Genomic DNA, 25,996 nt, shown 5'->3' with positions numbered 1-25,996 from the left:
GAATGCTAAGTACCATGCCATCATTATTTCTTTTCCTATTGTAACAATTCAAATTGATTTTCTGTTAGATATCAGACATATGATCTTCAAATACAACACAGGACCACCACTTCCCTGGACCTATGATTGAAATAAGCATCTGAATAGTTTCAGGCAGTAATTTCAAACAAGATAAAACATCACACAGATGGCCATACGTCTCACTGATTTTGCCCAGAAAGAGGTTACTATGCTATGCAAAGCAATCATCTTTATACAGTAAAAGCCCTATCTCCGTGCACAATATTGATTCCCTCATTCTGGATTCTTTACAACAGAGAGAGGCAAAGCCAGGGATCTAACTTTCAGTCTTCAAAGCTGAAAGCACCAACAGCAGTGTCTTATACAGAAAGACATTGCAGGAAGTCCTATCATTTAGTTATTCAACCCACATTCTGTCTTACATTAGGCACTGCATTAAATACTACCAGGTGTATGTCAGTAAGACCTTAAGATTTTAATTTCAGCTGTGGAATTTTGCCTGATACTTTATATCCATCTTTAGGATGTGATGTTAAACTGATGTTTTGACCTCTCACAGTCACTAAAGACTGCATGGCACAATGAAGAAAAGGAGGAGTAGTGACCCAGAATAAATTCCTGCTGAAGCTTTGTAAAACTGGCCTACTTACCAATCTTCCCTCTGGTTTAATTGAGTGAACTATTTTTCACTTTTCCACAGTTTTTACTCTGTACTGAGGAGCACAGAAAGACCTGATACATGAGAGAGGGATGAAGGCAGGTCCCTGCTCTTGTAAATACTGTGGAATCCTGTGGAATTAAATATCCTACAGTATGTAATTCAATTATACAGTTATTACTATAGGTATGTAATTCTGGAATCAGGGTCTTTCTGAAATGGATGACTATATAATTGCTTAGGATATGTAAACATGAACTGATACCAAAACATAAAGGTATTAAATTTCATAAATGGTCTGAATATGTTTCATTATTGTTATCCATTTATATAAAGAAACCTGGGCTTCCTTTGATTAAACTGCTGTCATGGGTTCCTAACACATTCAAGACAACAAAGAGGTTGTATTGAATGAAAGAGAAGCCTGACACAGCTGGGGGAGCTGCAATTAGAGTGTAAGATGGCAACTACTGTAGTTCGATAAAGACTGAATTTGACGAGGATACTGTGAATATACAATGTCTATGTACTATATGTGATTGATTGTCAGGAAAGCCAGCATTAAATGTGGATCTACAAAGTTAAAAAAAGACAAAACTGATATAAAATTCTGAGCTACAGAAAGTATTCATTCTCTGCAATGGAATCTTGCAGCAGGATTCCACAAGTGCCCATCAGCTTGAGAGTAACAGTTAATACATACCCCAGGAGAATAACAGCTAAGCACACTCCAAAAAGGACAAACAAAATGACAGTGTACAGTATATTGCTCTCCTGGAATTGTTGATACGCAGCTTCTGACAAAATAGGCTTGACTGTGCACTCGATCCAAACAGCTTTCTTTCTCAGCGGCTTATGCTGAATAGGCCTAGAGGCCATGAACTGGGCTTCAAGCTGCAATCCCAACAATTTCAGTGTTCAAGGTTTCCACGGCTACAAGTGCTGTCTTTGTTTTACAGCTGTTGAATTCTTTGATTACACCAATTCTTTCAAATACTTCAACTTGTTTTATACAGCCTTTTAAAGTGGCATCCTCTACAGAAATAAATGAGGCAGGCAAGACACTTCAGGGGATAATAGTTAAAAGATAGTGCCCCTTAAAGAATAAATGGATCCATAAGTAAGCGGTAAGTGCCATTTTCTATGCACTAAGTCTCAAGTAAAAAAAAATATCAATAGATAGCACTTTTAATGTCACTCCCCAGGTCCAGTATAGATGTAAACTTGTATTATGTACTTCTTTTTAAAGTTTGTAAATCCTGCTGAAGTTTTCTTTTATATAAATACTAGTTCTACAAAACAATACAGTATATCTGTCACATAGTATTTAGCTTTGATGGAAGGTCAAAGAAAACAGAAGTGAAATAAACAATAATTAAATGTTCTGATAGAGAAATATAAAAGCTATGAAAGATTAATGTAATCTTTAGTCTAAAGATGAACCATAGAAGCTGTAGTTTGTTTCCTGGAAAATTCCCAAGTTATGCCATGTATCTGAACTGACATCTCCTTTGTCTCCAACAAATATCTAAACCATGATGTTGAAGCCAGTTTCCTGTGAACCTTCAAGAATTAGCTGACTGACATCCTTGGATCAATATATTACTAGCAAACAAACAAGCATGATCAGTTGAATAGCACCTCTCATTAGAAACCCTATTTATTTTCTTATCTTCAAAGTGGAATGAAGCATAATAATCTTGTGAGGAATGGCAGGCTAAAGCCCATCACAATAGAAAAATATTATTTTGAAAACAGATAATATGAAAACATGCTTCTGAATGGATCTGTATGGATGCCACCAAGAAACCCTGAATGGAAGAAAATATACAACACCCCCCAAAGAACAATCAAATTAAAAGCCTGATGATGTAATGAAGGCGTTCTTTCCAGATCCTATGCAGATGACACAATCCAGGGATGAGTGAGGAAAACAAGGGGAAAAAAGCATGCGGGAGTCGGGAATGAAAAACAGGGGGGCATGTCCATGGTGCGCTGGTGTTCAGGGGAGGTGTGGCCGAGGCAAACAATCCAGAAGAAAGTCCAAGTGGGAATCCAAGCTGAGGCAAAAGTCCAAAGCCATGCAGTCCATCCAAGACAAACAGGGTTAAAAACGAGACCCGGGTCGGGACCGGCACGGGAACAGGAAAAGGAACTAAAAACGTGACGGGACCAGGCGCTTCCAGGTCCCAGACTCACCTGGTACAGAAACCAGAGCAGAGCCCGGAACAGAGTCAGCATCTGGCTTTTAAGGAGAACTGAAAAGGGGGTTGGAACAGGGAGCAGGTGCGGTGGATGAGTATAAAACAAGGAAGGGCTGGAGCGTCCTTAAGAGGAGGGGTTTACGAACGTGACAGATGAATAACCTGAAATGGATTAGAACATAAACTAAAGTATCTGACATCAAAATCACAAAGGAAATAACAAATACAGAAAAATTTATCAAGATAAGGCTTATGTCAGATGGAAGGATAAATGTACATTTGCAGGAATAAGATAAATGAGTACAGTATAGCTAATGACAGATGTTTGTTTAAAGTCTTGAAGAGACTTTATTTGTATACAGTACCTATAATGTTTCTGTACCTTTCACTTCTGTGCAATCATTTAAGGAAATCAGTGGGGAAGACCAGTAATCAAAGAGTGTTGTTTGCATAAATCTTCAGCTAGGAAGTGGACGATATACATTTTTTTTTCTGTCACCTGGAGACTTAAGTGACTGCACCAACAATACAGTGCTAGACATCATCAAATTATTCTGTATGTATCATGATGAATCTGCACTGCTTAACATGGCCCTTAGAAGCCTTGACTCATTCAAGTGAAGGATGAGCTCTGTAATAAGGCACTCTGATGCAGAGCTAGTATAATTGGTGACCTCCCTCAATCATTTTGATCTAAATTCACCCTGTCTCCATTCAGAGAGATGAAACATTCATTATCTCTTTTCTCCAATCATCAGTCTAAGCCATATTTGCTAAGATCAATGTTAGATTTAGACCAAAAGTTTAAAGACAATGAACTAATTTATCATTAAAATGTGTTGCTCCTCAGTAAGCCTCAGTATTTTAAAGGAATTTTATCATCACAAACTTTACTGACCTGTTGTCCTGATTATAACACAGACACTGCTCCTCAAAAGTATTATAAAATGGTGCATTCTATAGGTAACAAATAACAAATCCTGTCATCAGGGAATGGCAAGTGCTCTAGTATAGCATATCCCATGATTCATGAGAAATGTAAACTAGTAGTAGATCAAGCCTTTTCCTCAGGAAAGAAAGCTGATGTACATTACTTCACATGGACCATAATTGTTGGTATAGGTGCCCCTTGTGCATTGCTGAAGGCAACAACAGACCTGATAAATTTGTCAATTCAGACAGACTCTAGGTTTAAAAGGCAGGAGCTGGCAGATAAAAAAGAAGAGCAATTCAGGCAGTTAGAAGCTTCGTAACTGCTGTCTACATCTTGTGCAGAGCTATGTCAACTTCTGTTGGTTAAATGGTCTCTTGTCTCTATGGACATGATCATCAGGTGCTGTGATGGCTAAGCTAAGTAGCACGTACATGTACAGATGTGTTTGTTGGTATGAATACTGAACAGCTCTCCTCTGTTTTTTCCTGTTCCCAATGCTGCATGGCACTTTGCAAAGCATACATATTTACAGCATGTGTGCATGAATGCATGTTCATATCAGAATAGCCTTTTTTTGTTATTCATGAAAGTATAGGAATTTCACAGAACCCATTTCTTGATATATTAGCTTGGAGCTTAGAATGATTTTGTGCCTTAAATGAGTTACAATGGCATACACGTGGAGGAATAGAGACCTGAGTCGTTCCCACCATTTTGAAAAGACATGCAGGGAGGACAAATGACTGGGCAGTTGTGTTGTGTGAAGCTTGGTTCAACATTTGGCCTATTCCCTAGGGTTGCCTTTTGTGGTGATAAAATGTTGAATACTATTAAGATTTGACTGGGAAAAATGGCAGCAAGAGTTAGTTTTTTGGAGGTTTGATAGAAGAGGGAAGTCTGCCTTTTATCATGGTACTTACAGAGACTATAAAGATTTACACCACAGCTTACACCAAAGAATGAGATAATTATTTTTGTGTGCCTAGGAATTTAGCTCCCTGTTCTTCATTTTCTGCAATGTTCAATTATACTTGTATTGCAATCAAAAAGAACTGTACAGAATCACTGTAATACCCCTGCAAGAAAGGTAAAAAATATACAACCAGTTAATATTTAAAGAGAAAAAAATACACAGAGCCTACAACTGATCCATTTTGCTATATGAAAATCAGTATTTATGCATGGATTAGTGCATGTAATAGTTTGGGCTGATTGCTTTTATCATATTAGAAAGTTTCAACATATTATAGTGACTCTCTTCTTATTATTGTTTCTTCCTTTTTATATCCTTTACAACATATTGAATTGTGTTTTCCTGAGCACTTTAGTTTACTGTTTAAAGAACAAAAAGTAAGCTGACATAATGGACAAAATGAGAAGTTTTAAAGAAAATAAGATATGAATGGAGATACAATCTATGTACACACACACATGGTGTAATCTCATATTACGTCTTCCAAAATCATTTAAATCACAGCTTGAATCACAACTAAATTTGATAATTTAATGTTCTGGTGAGCTGACAGAACCTGAAAACAGATGAGAAAATTTTATGTACAAGTTGGAAAGAGACACGTTATTTAGATATTGACACATTTACAATAACAAAAGTGATTGATCTTCAGTGTGGGAAACCCAAGAAAGAAAAATTAACTCTCTGTGAAAAATTAAATGGAGAATTGTGCAGCCAATCAATTTAAGACAGGATGGCATTGCATAAAGGAAGCTGGCAGAAAAAATAGGAGGGTTAATGTATAGAGGAAAGGCATAATTTATATCACTTTACCCAACAACAACTAGGATACCTGTTACTTACAGGATTAAAAGAACAAATACACAAAACATAGGGGGTGATTATACTTTGGGTGAGTAGAAACAGAGAAGTCACTTGACATGTGTGCTAATTTGCAAACAGGGTCTGCCAAAACATCTGTTCAGGACTGATGAAAAAAAGGTGGAAAATATTGGCAAGAAAAGACTGGAAATGTCTTGGAAGCAAATGTGAAACCCGACCGATATGACATTGTGATACAGAAAGCAGTTAAATTACCAACTACTGTAAATGCTGAAAAATAGAACAACAGCGTTGCCAAAGGGTATTGTCGTTTTTCTAATCAGGAAAAGCTCAATAAAAATTACATATTCTCCGAGAAGAAGGAGCACCCTGCCTCAAAGCCAGTAAAAGCTGAAGTCTGGAAAGAAGATCAAGGAATTCAATTATTAGCATGGGTGGCTCTAAGCCCAGATTTAAATTCAATAGAATGGCTTGGTGGTAGCACCAAGATTGATTGACTAAGAACTATTTTTTAGTGAGTAAATGTTTTCCATGTAATGATAAAGCAATAAGTTCACAAATACATTGAGGATTTGTTTTACATGGAATCTTCCTGAGTTAATATCACCAACAAATCATATTATTTTCAGAATTCAAAATAAGAAAAATGACATATAACAGTATAATTAATTATGTAATGCATTATGTAATATATAATTGGTAAAGAGGCTGTGACCCATTACTTTTTGAAGGAAGCTTCACAGCAATCTGCCAGATGTTTTTACATGTAAACAAAAGTTTATATTAGTGTCTTACAAAGTCAACAGTACCTTGCTTAGCTGAGGAACTTAAACTGAAAGGTGGTAATAATTTAAAAGTATTGTCTTAGCAAGTTTATCTTAATGCAAAAATAGCAAAGCGGATCACTTCCATCGTGCCATACAGCAACAATCGTCTTAGCTCCTCTCAGCTTCTGTTGAATCTCCAAAGGGCACGTGGACTGAATGATAAAATCTGCACAAATGCATGAACTGCAGGAAGTGACAATGACATCTGTTAATACTGTACATCTGTGAGACTGGGCCTACAGTACCATCCTGTGGAGTAATGAGAAACTCGACCAATGCAATGGATGAGTATGGGTCTGCAGACAATCAAAAGGAGATACGTTTTGGACCAGGAATGTCCAGAATTCACAGTACAGCACAGCGGTTATCATTCAACACTGTGGGCACATTGTGTTTCTGGCCACGAGATGTCTACTCTGTTGAATGCTGACCAGTATAATCGTAGAATGATCTTGGAGAATACCCTCCCAGGTTACCATAGAGCTTTTTGTAGTGCAAATGTAACCTTTCGGAAGGACAATGATCCCCATCACAGCTCAAACACTGTTTGAGGACAGCCAGTTTCATCACTTCCATCATGCACTGCATGTGGTAGCACTGCTTAAAGGCCAGTGGTGGTACCACGTCTCCTCTGTGCTTTATGATGTGATTATACCAAAATATGTCATGCCAAAATGTCTTTCAGGTGAGTTTCTGTTTATACATTACAACTAAAGCACAGGAGCTTCCCTTTCAGGCACTCAAAAGGCTTTTGTAGAGTTCTGTGCCACAAAAATGCACTCTGTTAAAGCAGTTTAGACGTTAGATCATAGGACGCATGACATTTTAGAATAATATGCTAATGTTCTATTCGATTTCTATCACCCATTTTGTGATCTCTTAGTGCTTTTGTGGGGGTTGAGTGAGGGTTGACTGTAAAATTAAGATTTTTGTTTGTATAGCCACTCTCATGTCAGTTTCTGTAAATCCCTCAGAATCATGCCCTTAAAAACAGTATTTTTGCAATAAAAATAGGTAATGCATCAAGAATTTGCAAAAGCATTATTCTTGTGTGGTGCTTGTAAAGGAAGCTTTTCAGACTGCTTTGTTAGAGGAATACCTTGTTCTTCTGGTTTTTGTTTCACCAGAGTTCCAAACTGAATCCTTGATTGAAACATTTAAAAACATTTAAACTGATAGAGATTTTAAACTGATCATTTTACCACCTTCAAATCAGCTATCATTGCATCGCAAGCAATTGTTTTAAGCCACATATGGATACTAAAACTTAGAGCTCATTCAAAATGAAAACCACTAGAAGCAAGATTTATTTATCAATGCACGAACTGTACAGCATACAGCGGTGATGTCGGCAATGAAATGCTTTATCCGTGAGCTGGTAAAGAGGGATAGAAGACTAGAAGGATAGAAGTTTATAGGGATTTGGTTAATGCATGCTATCAGATCAAGTACAGTAGGTTGCCTATTCGCCAGCGGCCGTTTGGGTAATTGCAGGTGTCTGCTGTGGTTGGCTGTTTAGCAGTCTTATTGCCTGGGGGAAGAAGCTGTTTTGAAACCTGTTGGTCTTGGTCTGTATTTGGTCTGTACTTCAGTATCATGTTCCAGATGGTAGTAGAGAGAACAAGTTGTGGTTTGGGTGACTGGGGTCCCTGAGGATAGACTTTCCCTGAGATAGGCCTTCTTGTGGCATCTAACAGAGTAGATATCCTCGATGTTCGGTAGCACATAGCTGGTAGTACTTTGAGCCAGTGTCACCACCCTCTGGAGTACCTTGAGCTCTCAGGCAGAGCAGTTACCATACCAGGAAGTGATGCAGCCGGTTAGGAAATATGGACCAGGATTTGATTTACATGACTTAAATACGTGATTTAGAGTTTCAGAATTCAGCAGCATCTTTAAGTATCTAAAATCATCGACAGTTTTAGTGTAACGGAAGCCGGTATAGGTTCCTGCGAAGTGTAGTTCAGGACCTTATGCAGACGAAATAATCCGGAAGTAAGTGGAGAAGGACAACAGGGAGGAGACAACGAGGATCAGGATGGGTTGACAGACAGGGGGGCATGAATATAATGATCTGGTGCTCAGGGGGCATGGCGCAGGCGAACGAGTCCAAAACCAAAAACCGGGAGGTCCATCCAAGAGAAAGACAAGAATAAAAACAAGGAACGGGGACAAGGAACCAGGAACAAGGAAGTTAAAAATAGACTGACGAGGCCAGGAACTCCAAGCCCCGGACAGCTGGGTCAGGATGCCGATAGGAGACCTATGGCTTCAAGCTACGTACATAGGGCGACCGTCTTCCAATGCAGAGCCAGTAGTAGTGAGAGCACCAGCTTAAATAAGGAGGGAAAAACAGAGGGCAGGTGCACATATTCAACTAAAATATGAAAGGACCGGAGCACCCTTAATAGGAGGGATTCCGATCATGACATCTAGACTGTGATGGGATACAATTTTCCAGTTAAAATATTAATTGGATATGTTTAAGTCTTCTCCCAGGTGTTTGTAACTAAAAAAAACAACAAAACCTGTTGAATTCTGGGTCTTGAGACTGGCATTGGGCACCACTGATCTGCAAGAATTCCTAGGATGTTTCAGTGTGATGCCACAGGGGACCTTGTTCATTAGAGTCCACACAAATAAGTGAGTACCTGACCAATGGACACATGCCAAACACAAGCTGTGAGGTTGGAACTGTGCTTTTTATTTACAAAGTACAGAGGTAATCAAACGAGTCATCAGCAAGCAAAATAAAGTTGAGATTGCTCCTTGCTGAAATTCTTGCTAAACCTGTTGAACCTGAACACCAGAAAATAAAAGTTGTATGAAAAAGTGAAGATCTGTGGCTCAATGTACAGTATTTTGAAATGAATTTAAAATAATTGGAACTAATGGCCTTTTTCATGTCAAATTATATACTGTGCAGCAAAAAATTAGGACTTCTAACACCAATCTACTGTTCGGTAACAGTAATGAGATAAAAGAGAATATTGTTTTAGCATGTGCACTGGGTGCACTGACATTTTATTGAACAGACATGGCATAGGATCAAAAAGAGGTCTATTGCTAGCAGCCTGTGTATCCACCAATGAAAGAAATACAAGCTGTACATCTGTGATGTATGCTTTGCACCAGGTCATAGATGCTATTTCAAAGGATTCCCCTTGATAGGGGAAAGGGTGTCTCATTCCTGTCTGGATAATCATGTGTCTTTTCAATTACCTCGGCTCATCCCATGGATATTTAAATGAGCTCACAACTCGTGAGCAAGGCATGAATGAATTCTCATCTTTCTAGAAAGCCATTGTTACACAAGCAGCCTGAGAACATGTCTTGTCTACAGGAATGGCATCAAGTAAGGTCCCAGAGCTTGATCAATGTAACACTAAGTGGTGAAATTGCCAACAATCACTGCAAGTGCAGTACCAACTACACAATCCTGCTCAGACCATCACACTTGGATTGGTCCATTTAACAAAACAGGTAGCATATTGTTCTGCCCAACTGTACTATGTTCGCAGACCAAGGAGTTGTACATAAAACTTTAATTACTTGCAAAAGAGAACTTGGTTCCATTGCTGTCACAACCACCTGAGGTGCCATAGTCTAGCTACCAATGTACCAATGGTACAGCACATAGTCATTGTTTTCTTGATAAGCGGGGCACACTCTCTCCTTTCTATGTTCTTTCTTTTTCATTTTAACCAAGCTTGAGATTCCACAGGTTAAATCATCTCATCACCTCTGCCCAAACAACTCTCTTACTAATGAGGAGTTTTAGTGCTTATGCATCAGTGAAAGTCATTAGTATCATTACATTGTTAGTACTGACATTTGTACTAATGATTTAAGGATGCACAAGGTTTGTGCAAAAATAAATGTACTGCATACTGCTGTGCTCATTGCTTTGTGCACTATTTGCTCTGCTCCAAATTGCTTCATTTACATCCACTGAAGTGAGGTCTGAGTGCAGCTCAACCACATGCTTAGCAGGTAGTTGAACACTGTGTTGTAAGGTAAGACTGTAATCTATTATTTTTACGAAAAAAAAAAAAACTACCACAAATGTTTCATTTTTAGACTACTGCTTGAGGCTTTGTTTTGCCCTTGTTTCACTTTAAAGTATATAGTTCAACTCTGTCTCATTGACAATTAAAACAAAAGTAATGAATAGAGATAATGTATGTACCCATTAGTGTTATTTGGGCTTTTTAAGACTATGCAGACACCAAGAAGTATGGGTTCAAATTTTAATTAGCTCATCCTTTATTGCAACACCTGGGAGATACAATACTCACAAGGCTTCTACTTCTGCTTTTTGCATATATAAAGTCAAAGTTGATTATGCCACGTTGATAAGTCCTAATAAGGGTGAACAGCTGGTGACCTTGACTTTATATGCTAGTTACATCTTGCAAATATTGTGATTCGGCAAGCTAATTAATATCCATATACAGAAGTTCTATTTTTATATATTAAAGATTCTATGGCTTCTATGCCTATCTATGAAAAAATAAACTATTTCTTGCATCTCAATGCATTTGTCTGTTTCTGCTTTGTGTTTTGTTGTAGACTTCTCAAACCCTCAAATTCTCACGAGATTTTGAATGACTGCACATACATGCATACAGTAAAATCCAGCAGAGTGTAATTTTAACCTAAGAAATCATGGCTGCAATTTTAACCTGTGTTTTCCTCTCCTGTCCTTGCATAATTTGAGGAGAAAACATTCTGTTTTGTGTCTTGCATTTAAGATGGAGCTGAAAAATAAGGCAAAGGGACAAAGAAATGTGAGATAAACTAGTAAGAAACCCAAGACTCGTGTTATGACATTTTTTTTTTGTGGAGAGGTGTGCATAACCCCTGGAGTTATACAGATGTGTATGATGATGAATCTCTGTCTCAGAAATATGTCCAAGCAAGTATCCAGAGGTCCTAGAGAGTACCAAACCTGCATCAAACACACTGTAGCAAAAAACAGCTGCGTGATGTGGTGGACCTCTTAGGAACTAGGAGGAATGACTTGACCAAGACCAACTAACTATACACTGTGAGCCCTGTTACAACTACCCTAAAAAACCATTTGAGAAAGTTAACTTGTTTGATTGATTGATTGATTAACCCTGACTGGACAATGAATTTGAGTTAGGGCTGAACTGAGCCACATCATTCAAGGATCATCTATCCCTAATATAACACATATAAATCTTATTTTAAAGGTGTAGAGGACACACACTGAGACAGAATAGCTTTCTGCCACCCGATTAAGCAATGAGCCAATGCTGCTGTAAATCTTCCCAGAAATTCCCCCCCGGCAAAGCTCAAAAGCGCAATTCTGTACTGTTCCCAGCCTCCCATTCTTCATTTTCGCACTGCCATTGTATTAGTTGTGCCAAAAACCTTTTCATCTGGCTGTTTAAAAGGAGATGGAATGTAAGTGTTTCACACTTAGCCCAGGCAACCTCTGCTGAGCAGAATACATTTCCTTTCGCCTTTAAAATCACAGAAGAATGTGCTAAGCATTACAAATGCTCTTTCCCACACTGAAGTGCAATGTCCGCAACAAAAATACATCTTTCTTCTACAGCCTTTGCCATGTCTCTTCCACAAAATACAGCTGGCAGCTGTTTTGTCATTGGTCCAGAAGTTACTATTACAGTTCTACGGTGCTGTCATGTATTGGTCTATTTATTTTTGTTTGACCCAAATTACACAAAATATGTATGCTCACTGCTCAAATTGATGGTCCTGCCCCATTCCATTAGACAAATTACTTTAGGAAAATGTTCAGACTAAATGTTTTCTTCTTACTGCTAAAAAACTACGCCACCTCCAAAAGCTGATCAGTCTAATATGTCGTAACTACCTTCCCTTCCTAAGTGCATATACTGTATAATCATGGGGCACAGTAGCTTATTGTTATTTACATGCATGTGTAATGAGGTGGTGCAGAGTCTACAGACCTTTCGCAACATAATTACCAATCACATTATTGTCCATAGGAATGAGATTAATGCAAGGCTTTCTGGTTAGGAGTTGAACAAAGAATCTGTGAAATCCAGAAAAAGAACAGGAGGCTCTATCAAACCTGCTCAATAGATACAAAAACTCGGTAATCACACCACTGTTTACATCATAGGTTTTGGTAAACTTAATAAAAGAACAGGATGCAAAATAACTTACATTTATCTTTTGAGAGGTTAATTTTGGATTTATTGAGCACTTTTTACTTTGGAGTGCGAGTAAGACAGACCTACAGTAGGCCCTGGTGCATATTTCAATATGGGTCTTCAACCTTTCTCATTAACCACAGGGGAGTTTAAATGAATTTAATAGTGTGAAAGTGTTAGCTGCTAATAGTAGTTTGTTTTTCTTCTGTTAATGTAGTTCTCAATTAAAACCCATATACCTGTGAATATAGTCTGACTTTGCATCCTAAGCCTAAGTATTATCATAAAGGTCTTGGATAGACCTTTACTTTAGATACATACTGTACTTTAAACAGAACAACCTTTAGCCTTTTCTGAAGTAAAAGGAACTTTCTGAAGCATCTTAATGAAAAATCTCCATTATATTAAGCCCAATATTGCAAACAGAAATATCTTTCCTCCATAACCACAGGAAGGGTTGAATACAAATACTGTATGCAACAGAAGCATATGGTGAATTTTAGAATGTGCATTTAACAGCGAAAACATGATTTTAGCAACATGCATAACTTAAAAAATTGTGAAATCATCATTTTTACCACAGTTCAAGATCCTTGCCATTTGCTTTTCAACTTATTGCACAATTTAACTTCTGCAGCAGCCAAAAGTTGCTGATTACAAATGCTACCTCTCTTTCAATAGCAAAATAGAAAAAATGGATTGACTAAGCTTCCTTACTTGTGGGAGAAGGCAGGAAGAACTACCACTGAGACTATATAGTCCTACAGGCCCAATATTTGTCATTACATGGTGAGAACAAGAGTCTCTTCCATTTACACCCTATGATATTCAATTAGTTCTCAGGAAATGAGACAAGTGTCAGTGGTATTTGATAACGGGTGCTTAGGTGAACAGGAAAGCTGGACTGAAATTTCTATGGTACACTCTAGGCTCCACAGACTGCAGAAACAGCCTCATACCAGAGGCCTTCCAGCAAGTCACAGAAAGAGTGGATATATTGATATTGAGATATAATTTAACCCAGAAATAGAGTATTGACCAGTTTTTATGATAAATGAACTCAGTGTGACTGCAGCTACATGAATAGAATAAACTCAAATCAAAGAAACAAGATAAATCTATCTGTTGCTATCAGTTCTTTTCTACAAAGCAAAAAATTTAACAAAGCAAGAAAAAAAGGATATTCCCCTTTTTTATTGTGCCACTTTGACTCCATTTCTCAAACCTCTCCCACAGATGAACTCCCATTAACACCTGCTCACACCAACCCATCTTTTTTGCCCAAGGGGCAATCTCCACCCTTCCCGACAACAGAGAACACACAATCACCTTGAGATAAGAAAATCTAAACGCAAGAAGTACCCAGCCTTGGACAGTGTGCTCCCTGGACCTATGTACTTACACAATGGAGCTCTATATACAGTACACTACATCAAGAAAAAGGGGGGGGCACTGATGGCATGAAAGGGAATGAAAAGGCTGCCAGCACTGAGTGCTTATCTTTGCCGGAGCAGCAATGCCAGCCAGTCAAATCTGCCTCTGTTGCACAGATACATTTAGTGATGAGCCGTCAGTCGAGAAAATTAGACCAAAGTAGAAGGGAATTTTTTGCTCAAAAAGAGTGAAGTAACCCACTCTGAAAACATAACTATATCTGAGCAATCCCACATCACATTAAAAAGGAGTAAGTTACTCCCTGAGGGTACAGAGCACACATGATGGTAGTAATGAGACCCATTAGGAAACTTTTCAGACAGGTACTATGGCTGAACTTATGGCAAAGCAACTAAATTTCAAACAATATCCCGAATATATCTCTGTTTCAGATAGTGCTTATCAGCAGCCTTTATATGAGGTTTTTATCAGATAGATCGAGAGTTAAGACATGAGATCCATTGTTCTTGTTGTTAATGCTGGAGTTTTGAAAAACTAACCTTGATATTTTTCAAGTGGGATTTAAAAGGGAATCATTGGAAAATGTGTTTATTATTTTAATGGATTTTAATGACGTTTCATTCATTTTCAACCCACACTTTCTTTTAGCAGTAATCAAGCAAAAGAAGAAGTCATCGTCTGATGATCAGATAACCACTTGGTGGGGTTTTCGAGTGGAGTTTATTATTTGACAGCAGTGCTGCAGGAAACATGGATCAAACTGTGCTCTTAAACATATTTCCTTCCCTGGGGCGGATTAACGAACAGGCTGGCAAAGGCTGTAGCCTAGGGGCCCAGGATAATCAGGGGCCCCTGATTTGCCAGAATTATTGTTTTTTTTTTAGTTTTGTAACAGACCTGTGGGCCCCCATTGGTCCATAAAAACGTTAAATAATTTGTGAACCGATTGGTTAGATACAGATCAAATTTATTTTGCCAGATTTAATATCACTGTTGTGTCACTCAGTGGATCATCACTGGTGCAAGTTTACAGTGGTTAGAGTCAAAATGTGGGCTAGAAAATATTGTAACGAGTTCAAGTTCTCGGGCTTTTGCCTTCACTGCATGGGTTCAAACCCAGGTCTCTGGTGTTGCTCAACAGGGGTCTTGTCGGCTGAGCTGAAGGAGACCTTCACGTGTCCTGGTGGCCAACATCCCTGTTATGCGGAGGGGAGTAGAGAGCAGTGCCGTCACCATGCTGCAACCGGCTCGTATAACCTGTATGTTGGCCGTATTCGTTACAATATGTTAGTGGGGTGTAAAAATAAAAAGCACAATGGTTAAAAGATCAGCGTGAGCAGGATCTACTTAAAAAGTTCCCAGATTGACTGGTCATCCAGTCAGCCTGAGCCAGACCCCTATACCGAATTTACTGCTAACTTTGCAGCCAGTGACACAATAACCGAGGTTGAGAGGTTAGCTGCAGCTAGCTCTAGCCTAGGCGCACACCACATCAACACAGATCATGATGACGAGCCAGCTCGTAGATTGGCTGTAAATCTGATTTATTGGTTGCAGTGCTGTACTTACATTAATTTACAGGCTATAGTAGTGTGTGTGCATGTTCCCGGTGTGTGCAGCGTCATATTCTGTTTGAATCAATGGTAGCACTCTCTTACTCCAAACGCGTCACTGAATTATTAGTTCAGTTCAGTTCAGTTCAGCTTCAATTCAAGTTTATTTGTTATTCCAGCCATATACAAGTATACAGAGGAGCGAGATATCGTTCTCCAGGTCTATGGTGCCAATACAGACAAGACACTGACAAGACAATGCTAAAGACAATGCTGACATAGACATTTTCTGACAGGGTACAGGGTACATAAAATGCAATGTGCATAGTGCAATTTACTTTAAGGATTGTGCAAAAGTTGTGCAAAGAATACATCAGACAGTATGTCTGACATTAGGCAAAAAATAACTAAGTTTCCAGATTTGGAGTAGGCATAGTAGGTCCCAGGGTGTTGAGGAGCCTGACAGCCTGTGGAGAAAAGCTGTTACAGAGTCAGGTATATTGGTATACTGGTATATTACAATATTTTTCTCTCGCTTGTAATTGGGATGGGTAGGGGGGGCCTACACAACATGTAGCCTAGGGGCCTCTGATCACCTTAATCCGCCCCTGTAATCCTTCCTAATTAAAATGAAACTCATTCTCTTTATTCTTTTATGTGTATTATTGGACCTCAACCAGCTTCTGCAAGCATCTATTGATACTAGATTGGGGCTTTTTGGGGAAACATTTCCAAGTAATAGAAAAAATTCCAGGGTAAGCTTTGAATTATAGAAATCTGAAGAAAAATACTTTTTTGTCATGTTTTTTGTTCAGTGATAAAAGGATTCACACATTTTTTAAATAGATTTACTTTCTTTTAACAAATCCAAAATAGCTCCAAGATTCTTTTATCTATTTGATGGTTTTACAAAATTTGAATGTGCACCTTTTGGTACAGTAGATTAATAAAAAAACAGGAGCAAGGAATCTCTTTTAATCTATTACTATTTTTATTGTGGCAAGATATAGTGAGTTTTTTTCATTAAAGTGAAGTAATACACATACAATGATTAAAAATAAGCAAAATGGGTATCTCTAACATGTAAATTAATTTCTGCATTAACAGAGAACTTCAGGACTAAACTAATTTTCGTATTTTGGCGTGTCAATACCAATGACATCGCCCCCTGGTGCTAACTAATGAGCTTCTTCATTCTCATTTGCTGCAAGGCTTTAACAATCATTCTTCAAGACTTCAGGAAGAGCTTTCACATACACAAGTTAATTCTCAAGGGTAAGCAAAAAATATTTCTTATAAATATTATTTCAGCAACTATGATATTGTAATATTTCTTGAAGTTAACGAAAACTTCAGAATCACCAATGGCTGTCTAGTAAAATCAGTGCAGGAGGTGAAACGTAAAAAAAAATAATGATACACCTCTTCTTCTACTGATAAATACTGAAAGTGAAAGTACGGGAAGAAACCACCAGAGACTTTGGACCTTCCTTTATGCAACATTGATAAAGGGGTCCCTCAGGTAGGCTCAGCACTGGAAGCACCAGTCTCACAAGTCTGTGCTAAGCCTTCAGTCCCATAGGGCAGTATAATAAGAAGTGAGCTGTGCTCTGTGTCTCTTTCTTCCTACAGGGCCACCTGCTCTATTTCTTCCCCACATTGAGTTCATTTATCAAGTGTCTGATAGAAATATAATTTGTTATAAGTTTGCAACATTAATCACCTTGCTGTCCTACTTCTTGTTTTTTTTTTGTGGGGACAAGTAATCTTTCGCTTTCTTTGGGGATGTAACACTCAACTCGAGCAGCTGTAAATGTGCATGGCATTTCTGCAGGCACAGCTAGAAGCAGGCCTCAATCCACCAGTGCAAGACTAACCCCGTCTTCCTGTCATTTTACATTTCCCATTGCGTCATTTATGCTCAGCCATCACAAACTGCATGACAGGGCTCCTGAGCTTTGACAATAAACTTTCAGAAAGAAACTCAATGATTGCATGATCAGGGACAACGTCTAATAACAGATTTAAAATAGATTGGTTTCATTTGTGACTCAGATGCCTGTCACCTCTTTGACTTGCATAATAGCTCAGTGATCATGTCATGTACAGTAATGCCAGGTTTGCATGTGTTAAAGTTTAAAGTTAAGAAGACAGAAAAATACCTCTCCCTTTTTATCATTACAGGAGATGATGTGGTTTGTGATGACTGCTATGGAAAAACAAGAAGTGCAGGTATGAAACATGGTGATCTGACTGTTTACCAAAGAAAGGCAGTTTTTGCAGTATTAGGACAAAAGAACTGATAAAATGCAAGGCATGCACTAGAATGCCAGAGCAAGTCATCTTGCTTCAACTCTGATGGAGGCTGGATATTCTGAGTGGCTTTGTGATTGAAGCTAATCTATGAGACATTCTGCTTTTGTTGTGTGACCACATACAAATCTATACCTGTTTGATGTTATCTCGACAGAAGCACATCTCTAAAAGCAGGCATAATCATTTTCTTTAAATCAGTACATTTGTAATGCAAACTTTACAAACTGCATAATTGTCTTTTTAATGTAGTGGTATACGAATATCACCTATTTCTATGACCTACGATACTTAAAACAGCATGATGGTTTTGAATTACTGGCATCCATCATGGACCAATTTCATTTTATCAAAAAACAATTCTGCAAGGTGATGGCAACCACAAATGGTGAGGTGTTCAGTGAGGGGAGATAGAGCGTGACTAAACTAACATGCAAATCAGTTTTATTTGCTCTTACAAAGACAACTAAACCTGCCAAGAGCGGAAACAGGCTTTTGTCATGTAGGTGGAATGACAGAAATTATTGTTTACAGGGAAGACACTGAAATTATGTTTGCCAGTCAAGACAGAACTAAAGGCATCTTCGACTCTGACAGTAAAGTACTGATATAAATGCAGTTGTGTTGCACTTAAAATCACAAACCCTTATTGTGAGTATTCCTCAGAAAGCTAAACATTTTACATCACAGTGGTACAGTTGCAAATGCTTTCTCTTGGGCTTTCAGAATTGTTCTTCTCCTTTGTCTAATACATGTCGCAAACTAAAAACAACAACAAACTGAAAGGAAATTAGGTTTATGACACAGAAAGGAACAACTGGGTAGAAACCAGCACACTAACCTTTCTTATCACCAAAATAGAGAGTCTGTTGAGCTGGATTTGACCACTGGAGGGAAGTGTTGTCATTGTGATCCACCCGGCAGGTCAGGTTTACCGTTCCTCCTTCTGTGACTGTCACATTCTGAGTAATTGGAAACTGCCCTTGGCCGCCTGTGACAGAGAGAGAGAAAAGAAAGATACAAAATATAGTAACCTGTTGTGTTTTTAATATTCATGCTATAAAAGAGAGAGATATTATCATGAGTCTCCCTCACAGCTACAGTAAGTCTCAAAGAAAAGGTTAAGAATGCATCTATTTCAAAACTAACACATGGCCTTTCTAGCACATACTGTACATTTTCCACTTATAACTAACAGATATACTGTATCATTACAATGACTTCAAGCAAAGAAAAATGTTTTTGGATCAAAATAATTAAATAAAATATGATTCTTTTGTACAGGTAAAGACCTGTTTTTCCTAAGAACCTTTTCCAATGGAAAATCAGAACAGTTTTCTAAACAATACAGTCAGGGAATGTATATTCAGAGTGAAAACTTTGTGAAGGATATTATTAACCATAAGGGAGTGGGTGTTTATCTGTTTACCAGTTATTTTCACTGATTGCTTCAGATCCTTTCATTATGTCTACACTGTCAACATCCACCTGAGCTAGTCAGCAAACTACCCTTCAATTACTTTAAATGTAACCATGTTAACATGGTGATTGAATTATACTTTTCAGTTGAAAGGAGACAAACAAGTCAACAGAGCAATTACACCAGCAGTGAGAACTGTGTCAATAAAGAAAGAGAAAAACAAGTCAGTAAGTTTACATTCCTTAAAAAGGTTGATGGCAGTTTACAGAGAAAAATGAAAAACAAAAAATCAGTAATGCAAGGGGACAGCATGACAATGCATAATGTAAGGAACTGCTAAAATGGTGTGTCAGCATCCTTAGTTTTCTATTAAGGACAGTTTCAGAGAATTGAACTGGGATTGCGTGGCTCCAAATCAAACACGCTGTCAGCGTGTCTAAAGCTCCAAAACTCTCTGAGCCATGCAACAGACACGGCTATAGAAAGTGTTTAACTCAAATGCTCAGGAGTTCATCATAAGAGACAGGCATAACAGAAGCATGGGGATACAGCACAGCAAGGCACACTATAAGCATAATGTTAATCTAAAAGCAAGAGAAATGGAATAGGTGTAAGGTAAAAGCATCACAGAAATTCTAAATCACAGCAGTCAAACAACAAGAGTGGGCACAAGCAAGAAAGAACAGTTTCTTATGAATTCAGTGTGAAACAAGGGTGCTACTTTGCAGCTATTCTTTGTCTCATTGTTCTGTGCCTCTAATTGGCAGCATGGCCCAATTAGTGTCGGTTATGTTCTGCATTTAAGTGTCTGCTTTTGCAACTGGGTGGTAAATTGGCACATAATCCCAAACATACGGCTCTTCGCACCAAGATGATGCATAAGTACAGCAATTCATGATGGAGAACACAGGGATAAAATTCTCATAATCATAAAGCTTTCATTTTGAAATATTTGAAAGGGTTTATTCATCTGAAGTCTTTTAATTACTTTCTAGAAGTCTTACTTCAGTGTTTTGGGTTTCCCTAACTACGGAATGTTTTAAAGACTAAAAACAAGCAAAATAACACATTCCATTAGAGCTGCTGCCTAGTTTGCCCTTTTGTAAAAATACCACAAATATATCAGCTTTGATATTGTACTTACTGTAGTAATTCAATATAATTCAAAGCATTTTTAACAGCTATCTTAATAAACTCACATTCAGCATTAAACAAAAAGTGTAACAGGTCTATATTGCAAATAAATGTGAAACTCATTAAGTTTTTCTCTTTTGTCTTGGTTGCCTCTCGAGGAAATAAAAGAAATGACTAGCACAAAATGGGAAATTAAGGTCACCCAGTGCTGTAAATGTTACATCAACCTTAGGTAACATGTCGGCATATCCCAAAACAAAGTGAATAGAAAAGATGGTATAACAGCAACATCACGTAACCCACCCTGAACTTTAAGTTGGAAACATTTTATACTCTATGGGGCCTGCTTGTCCCAAATTACATATAGTAAACACTTCTTATCTGGCCCACTGAGAGACTCTAAATGATTAACCACCGTAAGTGAAGGTCACATAAATCGGAAAGACATTTCAGTCTTTCACATGGGGATGGTGCCCTGGTAATAATAACAGGTCATAGAAATTCTCTGCCCCCGGGCACTGGGCTGTTTTTACACTGCAAGTTACATCAACCAACAGGCTTGCTTAAGGGGACATGTGTATGCCCTGTATATATTGTCCATATGTTGCACATACAGTAAGTTGTATATGTTCTTGTATTTTCAAGTAGGGATTGGTTGAATATTGCCTTTAAATGTCTCCTTATTTCAATATCAAAAGGCTTCGCAGAGACTATAAAGGAAGCTCTGGAAACCCTGTGATTCCATGCCTTGCTGTGACTTTCATCTCTCAATAAAACTAATAAATAATATAAGTAGATTTTTGAAGGTATCTGTTAATTCAACAAATTGAATTTGCCCTCTCCTCTCTAAACTCGACTTGCTTTCTTGTTTCAAAAGTGCAGGAGTGGCTGCATTAGTAATTGCCACGGAACATGCAAGTCAGGCTTGTGAGGACTTGCTTCCAAAACATGGGCACCATCAAGGACTGGCCCAGGGCTAATGATGTAGTGTAATAATGAATAACAACATAAGAATGTTTACAATAACCGAGGAGGACATTTGGTTCATCTAGCCCATTTGGGTTTTAGCAGTTAAATCATCTGGTGATCTTATCTACCCATTTAATGGGAGAAGCCGGGGTTTCAGCTTCATCATCATGGCTGGGTAGCTTGTTTAGGACTCCCAAAACTTTGTTTAAATATAAATTGGAAGTAAAGTATTATAATACACCCATCTATCCATTGATGGACCCCGGCGTCCTGGCCAAATTTCCCATCGGCCTTTATCAATCATGGCCTCCTAACAATCCACCTCTATAAATTGGCTTAATTACTCTGCTCTCCTCCCCACTGATAGCTGATGTGTGGTGAGTGTTCTGGTGCACTATGGCTGCCGTCGCATCATCCAGGTGGTTGCTGCACATTGGGGTTGGTGGAGGGGAGTCCCCTTTACCTGTAAAGCGCTTTGAGTGGAGTGTCCAGAAAAGCGCTATATAAATGTAAGCAATTATTATTATTATTGAATAAATCCACTTTATTCAATGCAGAATAATGGGGGAGACGGAGCCTATCCGAGCAATCAAGGGATGTAAGGCAGGATACACTCTGGGCAGGAAGCCAGTCTGTTGTCTTTGGACTGGAAGTGGAAACCAGAGCACCTGGAGACAAAACACATGAGCACAGGAAGAACATACAAACCCCACACATATAGCACACCAGGAACTGAACCCAAGGCCCCAGCACTAAGAGGCAGCAATGCTAACCACTGTACCACAATGTCATCCACAATGCAATGTTTTATTATTTTTGATAAATAGTGCTGGATAAAAAAAACAATGACCCAAAATCTGAAAATAATTTCAGGATTTACATCTAAAAATAGTGTAATTTACACCATGTGCACTAAGGGTATATGGTTTATAGCTTTGAAAAACATTACTCTTGCTGCCTTCAGTTTGTCTAATCAGACGTCCACATGTGTATTGATTCCCTACCTCAGAGGGTTATGCGATTGTATCACAGTTCTGCCATTCAAACACCAAGCTCAGCTCAGCCTGTTAGCTGCAGAGGATTAGTTGTTCCTCTCTTTAGTATTAAGGTCAGCAGAGGTTGAGAGAAATGAGGGACCTTCTACATATCCAAGCTCTAGGTTTCAATGAACCTTCTTTACTAAGGCTCCCAGAGGGGGCAGCTAGGCACTGAAGCATGGAGTAGTGCTCACTGTGGAGAGAAGGTCACAAAATTCACATAAAATGAGAAAGGGCACCTGTGTGAAAAAAGTAAATCTTTTGTATAAAACATAAAAATGAACCTTTATAATACAATATAATTTGTTGTCTAGATCTGAAAAAAGGTAATTATGTACTTTATTTAGAATAACAAATTATTGTTTTCTTATCCAATGTTGTTATGTTATAACATTAAAGTAAGATATTGAGTTACCAAATCATAGAGGTCTAATAGGATATATGTAAATCCTTTAGGAAATAATGTAAAGTAAGGCTGTTGATAGTGCCGTGTCTCTTAAAATCCATTGAGGCTGGTTTACTGCTGCTGACTGGCTGCTAACAATGGGACTGTCTATATAAAAACTGAACAGTTGGCAATCCTAGCTTTCCTTTAACCAGAAAGAGGCATTTCTGGAGAATTAACGGAAATAAAGCCCTTCTATCTACAAATATATATCCTGTATGTATGCAGCTCAAGTTTGCAAGGTAGGAGGTGTATTAACACCCATGACGGTTATGGGTTGTGATTAACCTATGCCAGTAGTAGGAAAATGAACAGCAACAACAAATGCTGCACAACAGTGACACTGACAGCTGACACGGCAGGAAGCACCACTGCAGCCTCAATCCACTCATTTCCCTAAGGTGCTTAATTGATGCCATACCAGGTGACAAGGCCTGCTACAGAAGGTCTGGGATACTGGAGGTACTGTGACAGCTATTCCAGCCACAGGAGCCCCTGCTTGTCATGTTGAGATGGGTGTAAAATGTTGACGATGTCTGAAAACAGCTTCAGAACGAATGTCAACACATCAGCTGGGTGAGCTTCTTTGTTAGTGTGACTGACAAGAATAGGGGCAGTCCCTAATCCTGCCTGTCCTTCTGTAATATTTCCAAAGTATTGTAACAGCTGGATGGTGACAGTGCACTTTTGTTAACCTCAGGCACCTACAGTCTGGCATGTAGCATATCTAAAGCTCTGATTTGCATCTCTGGAATCAATCTCGTGAATGTTTTCCAGGCTGGCAAAGCTCAAATGTTTAAAATGACAGTCACTCTGAAAGCTTTATACCTTTGTGTGCATGTAGAATAAATGTAATCATGTAATAATGGGTGTTATTGGATTGGATATCGCTTTTCTTTGTAAGTAATGCCAATGATTTAGTAACTTTACAAACGCATGATTTTAAGTACCACAAAGATGTATAAACGCAAGAGATCTTAAATAGTTTTAAATAGTTTTATTGCCTACATAACAATTGCATTACTAGTATGGTTATATCATCTCTGGGAAATATTTACTAATATTTTATATTACTGAGTTAAATATCTATATTCTTAAAACAACTAAAATAAGCATACAGTATCTATCTTGAGTTGTTTTACTGTCTAATTAACCATTACTTTAGAATGCAACATTAATCCCAAGCATTCCAGTTCATATTCAAGTAATTTTGACATAGTGACCCCAAGTAACCCATCCTTTCTCACTGCACGCATTCCATTTTAGTCTTAAATCACTCCTGCCATAACAGCAACCAGCTATTTCAAATGGGTTCATATAATGGACCACCTGTCTCTCTAAACTGTCTATATCAGTTTGAGCTGTGGGTGGGAAGCTTAAAGACCATTTTGGAGAGAAAATAAGTGCAGGCATTTACACGAGGTTACAAGATGGAAATTTACTGCAACTGAATTTTATTAGTCATCTATTAAAATAGGTGAAGAACACAGGGGAAGTTATCTAATTGTCTATTAATGAAATTGGTCTAGTCACAGTGAGTGCAGCTTAAGCGTTATCAGTTAGAACAGGGAAGAGAGAAGGTACTTGGCAGAGAAGGGAGGGCTGGCAGTTCAGCCACCAACTGAAATGTTTTCCATATATTTCAGAGGAGAAAGGCAGCGTATCACATAGGGTTAAGAGGGAAAAGGTTGGTTCGCTCTCCCCTTCCTAGGTTAGGTTAAGAAAGAAGCAGCATAGTTCACTCTCCTGCCATAAGGTTTAGACATAATGGGAATCCAGTCACTAGAAGCAGGTTAGGAAATAATTTAGAGTGGGACACTTATTACATTAATATGGTTGGTGCAGCCTTAGACCTGCTTTGCAATTCTCTGCAATTTACCAAACACTGTTCTGTAACAGTTTTATAACTACTGTATATGTCATAATAATAGTAAAAATGGCACGAAGGTTCTCAGATGCCATGCTATCTAATAAGGGGGACCTACCAAAGTTCAGAAAACAGGATTGTATTGGATTTCTCATTTATGAATAGTAAAGTGGCTGCATGATGGGTTAGCATTACTGCCTCACAGGACTTGGGCCCTAGGTTCACTTTCTAGTGTGCTATCTGCATGGAAGTTGAATGTTCTCCACATGTTCCAGGTGCTTTCGTTTCCTCCCACAGTCCAGTGACATACTGATAGGTTAATTGGCACTGGTGTGATTGTGTGCATGTTAGTGTCTGTGTGTGATATATCCTGCCTTGCGCCCATTGCTTGTTGGAATAGGTTCTGGCTCCCTTGTGACCCTACATTGGATAAAGCGGTTAGAAAATGGATGGATGGAAATAGAGAAGGAAAAGGTTATTACTAAACAGTACCTGCCAGTCGCCAATATTTGCTTGATGTATAGAATCTTTGGGTTGACAGTGTGCACAGGTTGTCTTAGATACTTTAGCAGTGGCTGCATCAATGTAACAATTTTCTGCAACCAATGAGCTTATACTTGCTTAACTGCTTTGGACGTTTTTGCTATAGAACAAAAATCATGGTTCTATATTTTCTGATCAGATAGAGAGGGCAATCTTAAAAAAAACATAGTAGAAAAAATAACATATCTGGACATGTGCTGACAGAACATTTGATTTCTCATTCTATTTATGGTCAGCTGTACAGTAGCTTAAGTAGGGCAGTTAACATTGCTGTCTTGCTGTGATGGGGTCCTGGGGTGCTATCTGTGTGGAGCTTGTATGTTCTCCCTGTGTTCACAGGGGTTTCACAGTCTAAAAACATACTGGTAGGTTAATTGGCTTCTGGGAAATTGGCCCTGGTGTGTGTGCTTATCTGTGACTGCCCTGTGATGGACTGGTGTACTATCTAGCTTTTATCACTCCTTGAACCCATTGCTTGCTGGGATAGGCTCTAGCTTCCTCAGTATCCTGTACAGAATAGAGCAGTTAGAAATTGGATATATTAAGTTAAAGTATAAGAAGCTCCTTAGAAAATGAGCTATATCTAAAAAAGGAAACAAAAGTTTCACACAATAATATTAATTCCAAATGTTATTTTTAAGGTAAAGTTTAAAGTTGCACTTTCTGTAGCCCATACACACAGCAATACCCAATACGCACAACAATATGGAT

At 38.4% G+C, this 25,996-nt stretch overlaps 1 protein-coding gene across 6 annotated transcripts in view; it reads right to left on the bottom strand.

Annotated features, from left to right (window-relative positions):
* The window catches only part of LOC148658419 (cell adhesion molecule 2-like), a 698,357-nt gene that overhangs the window by 126,280 nt on the left and 546,081 nt on the right, over positions 1-25,996 (bottom strand). For all 6 annotated transcript variants that reach the window (XM_088639574.1, XM_088639573.1, XM_088639577.1 and 3 more), the window contains exon 3: positions 18,712-18,861. In XM_088639574.1, coding sequence (XP_088495700.1) covers positions 18,712-18,861 — 150 coding nt within the window. The remainder of the gene's footprint in view (positions 1-18,711; positions 18,862-25,996) is intronic.

The sequence above is a fragment of the Lepisosteus platostomus genome, chromosome 7 (genome assembly GCF_059453375.1).
Source record: "Lepisosteus platostomus isolate fLepPlt1 chromosome 7, fLepPlt1.hap1, whole genome shotgun sequence".
NCBI lineage: Eukaryota > Metazoa > Chordata > Actinopteri > Semionotiformes > Lepisosteidae > Lepisosteus > Lepisosteus platostomus.
The sequence above is the reverse complement of the archived record's forward strand: the minus strand, read 5'-3'. Positions and strand labels throughout refer to the sequence as shown.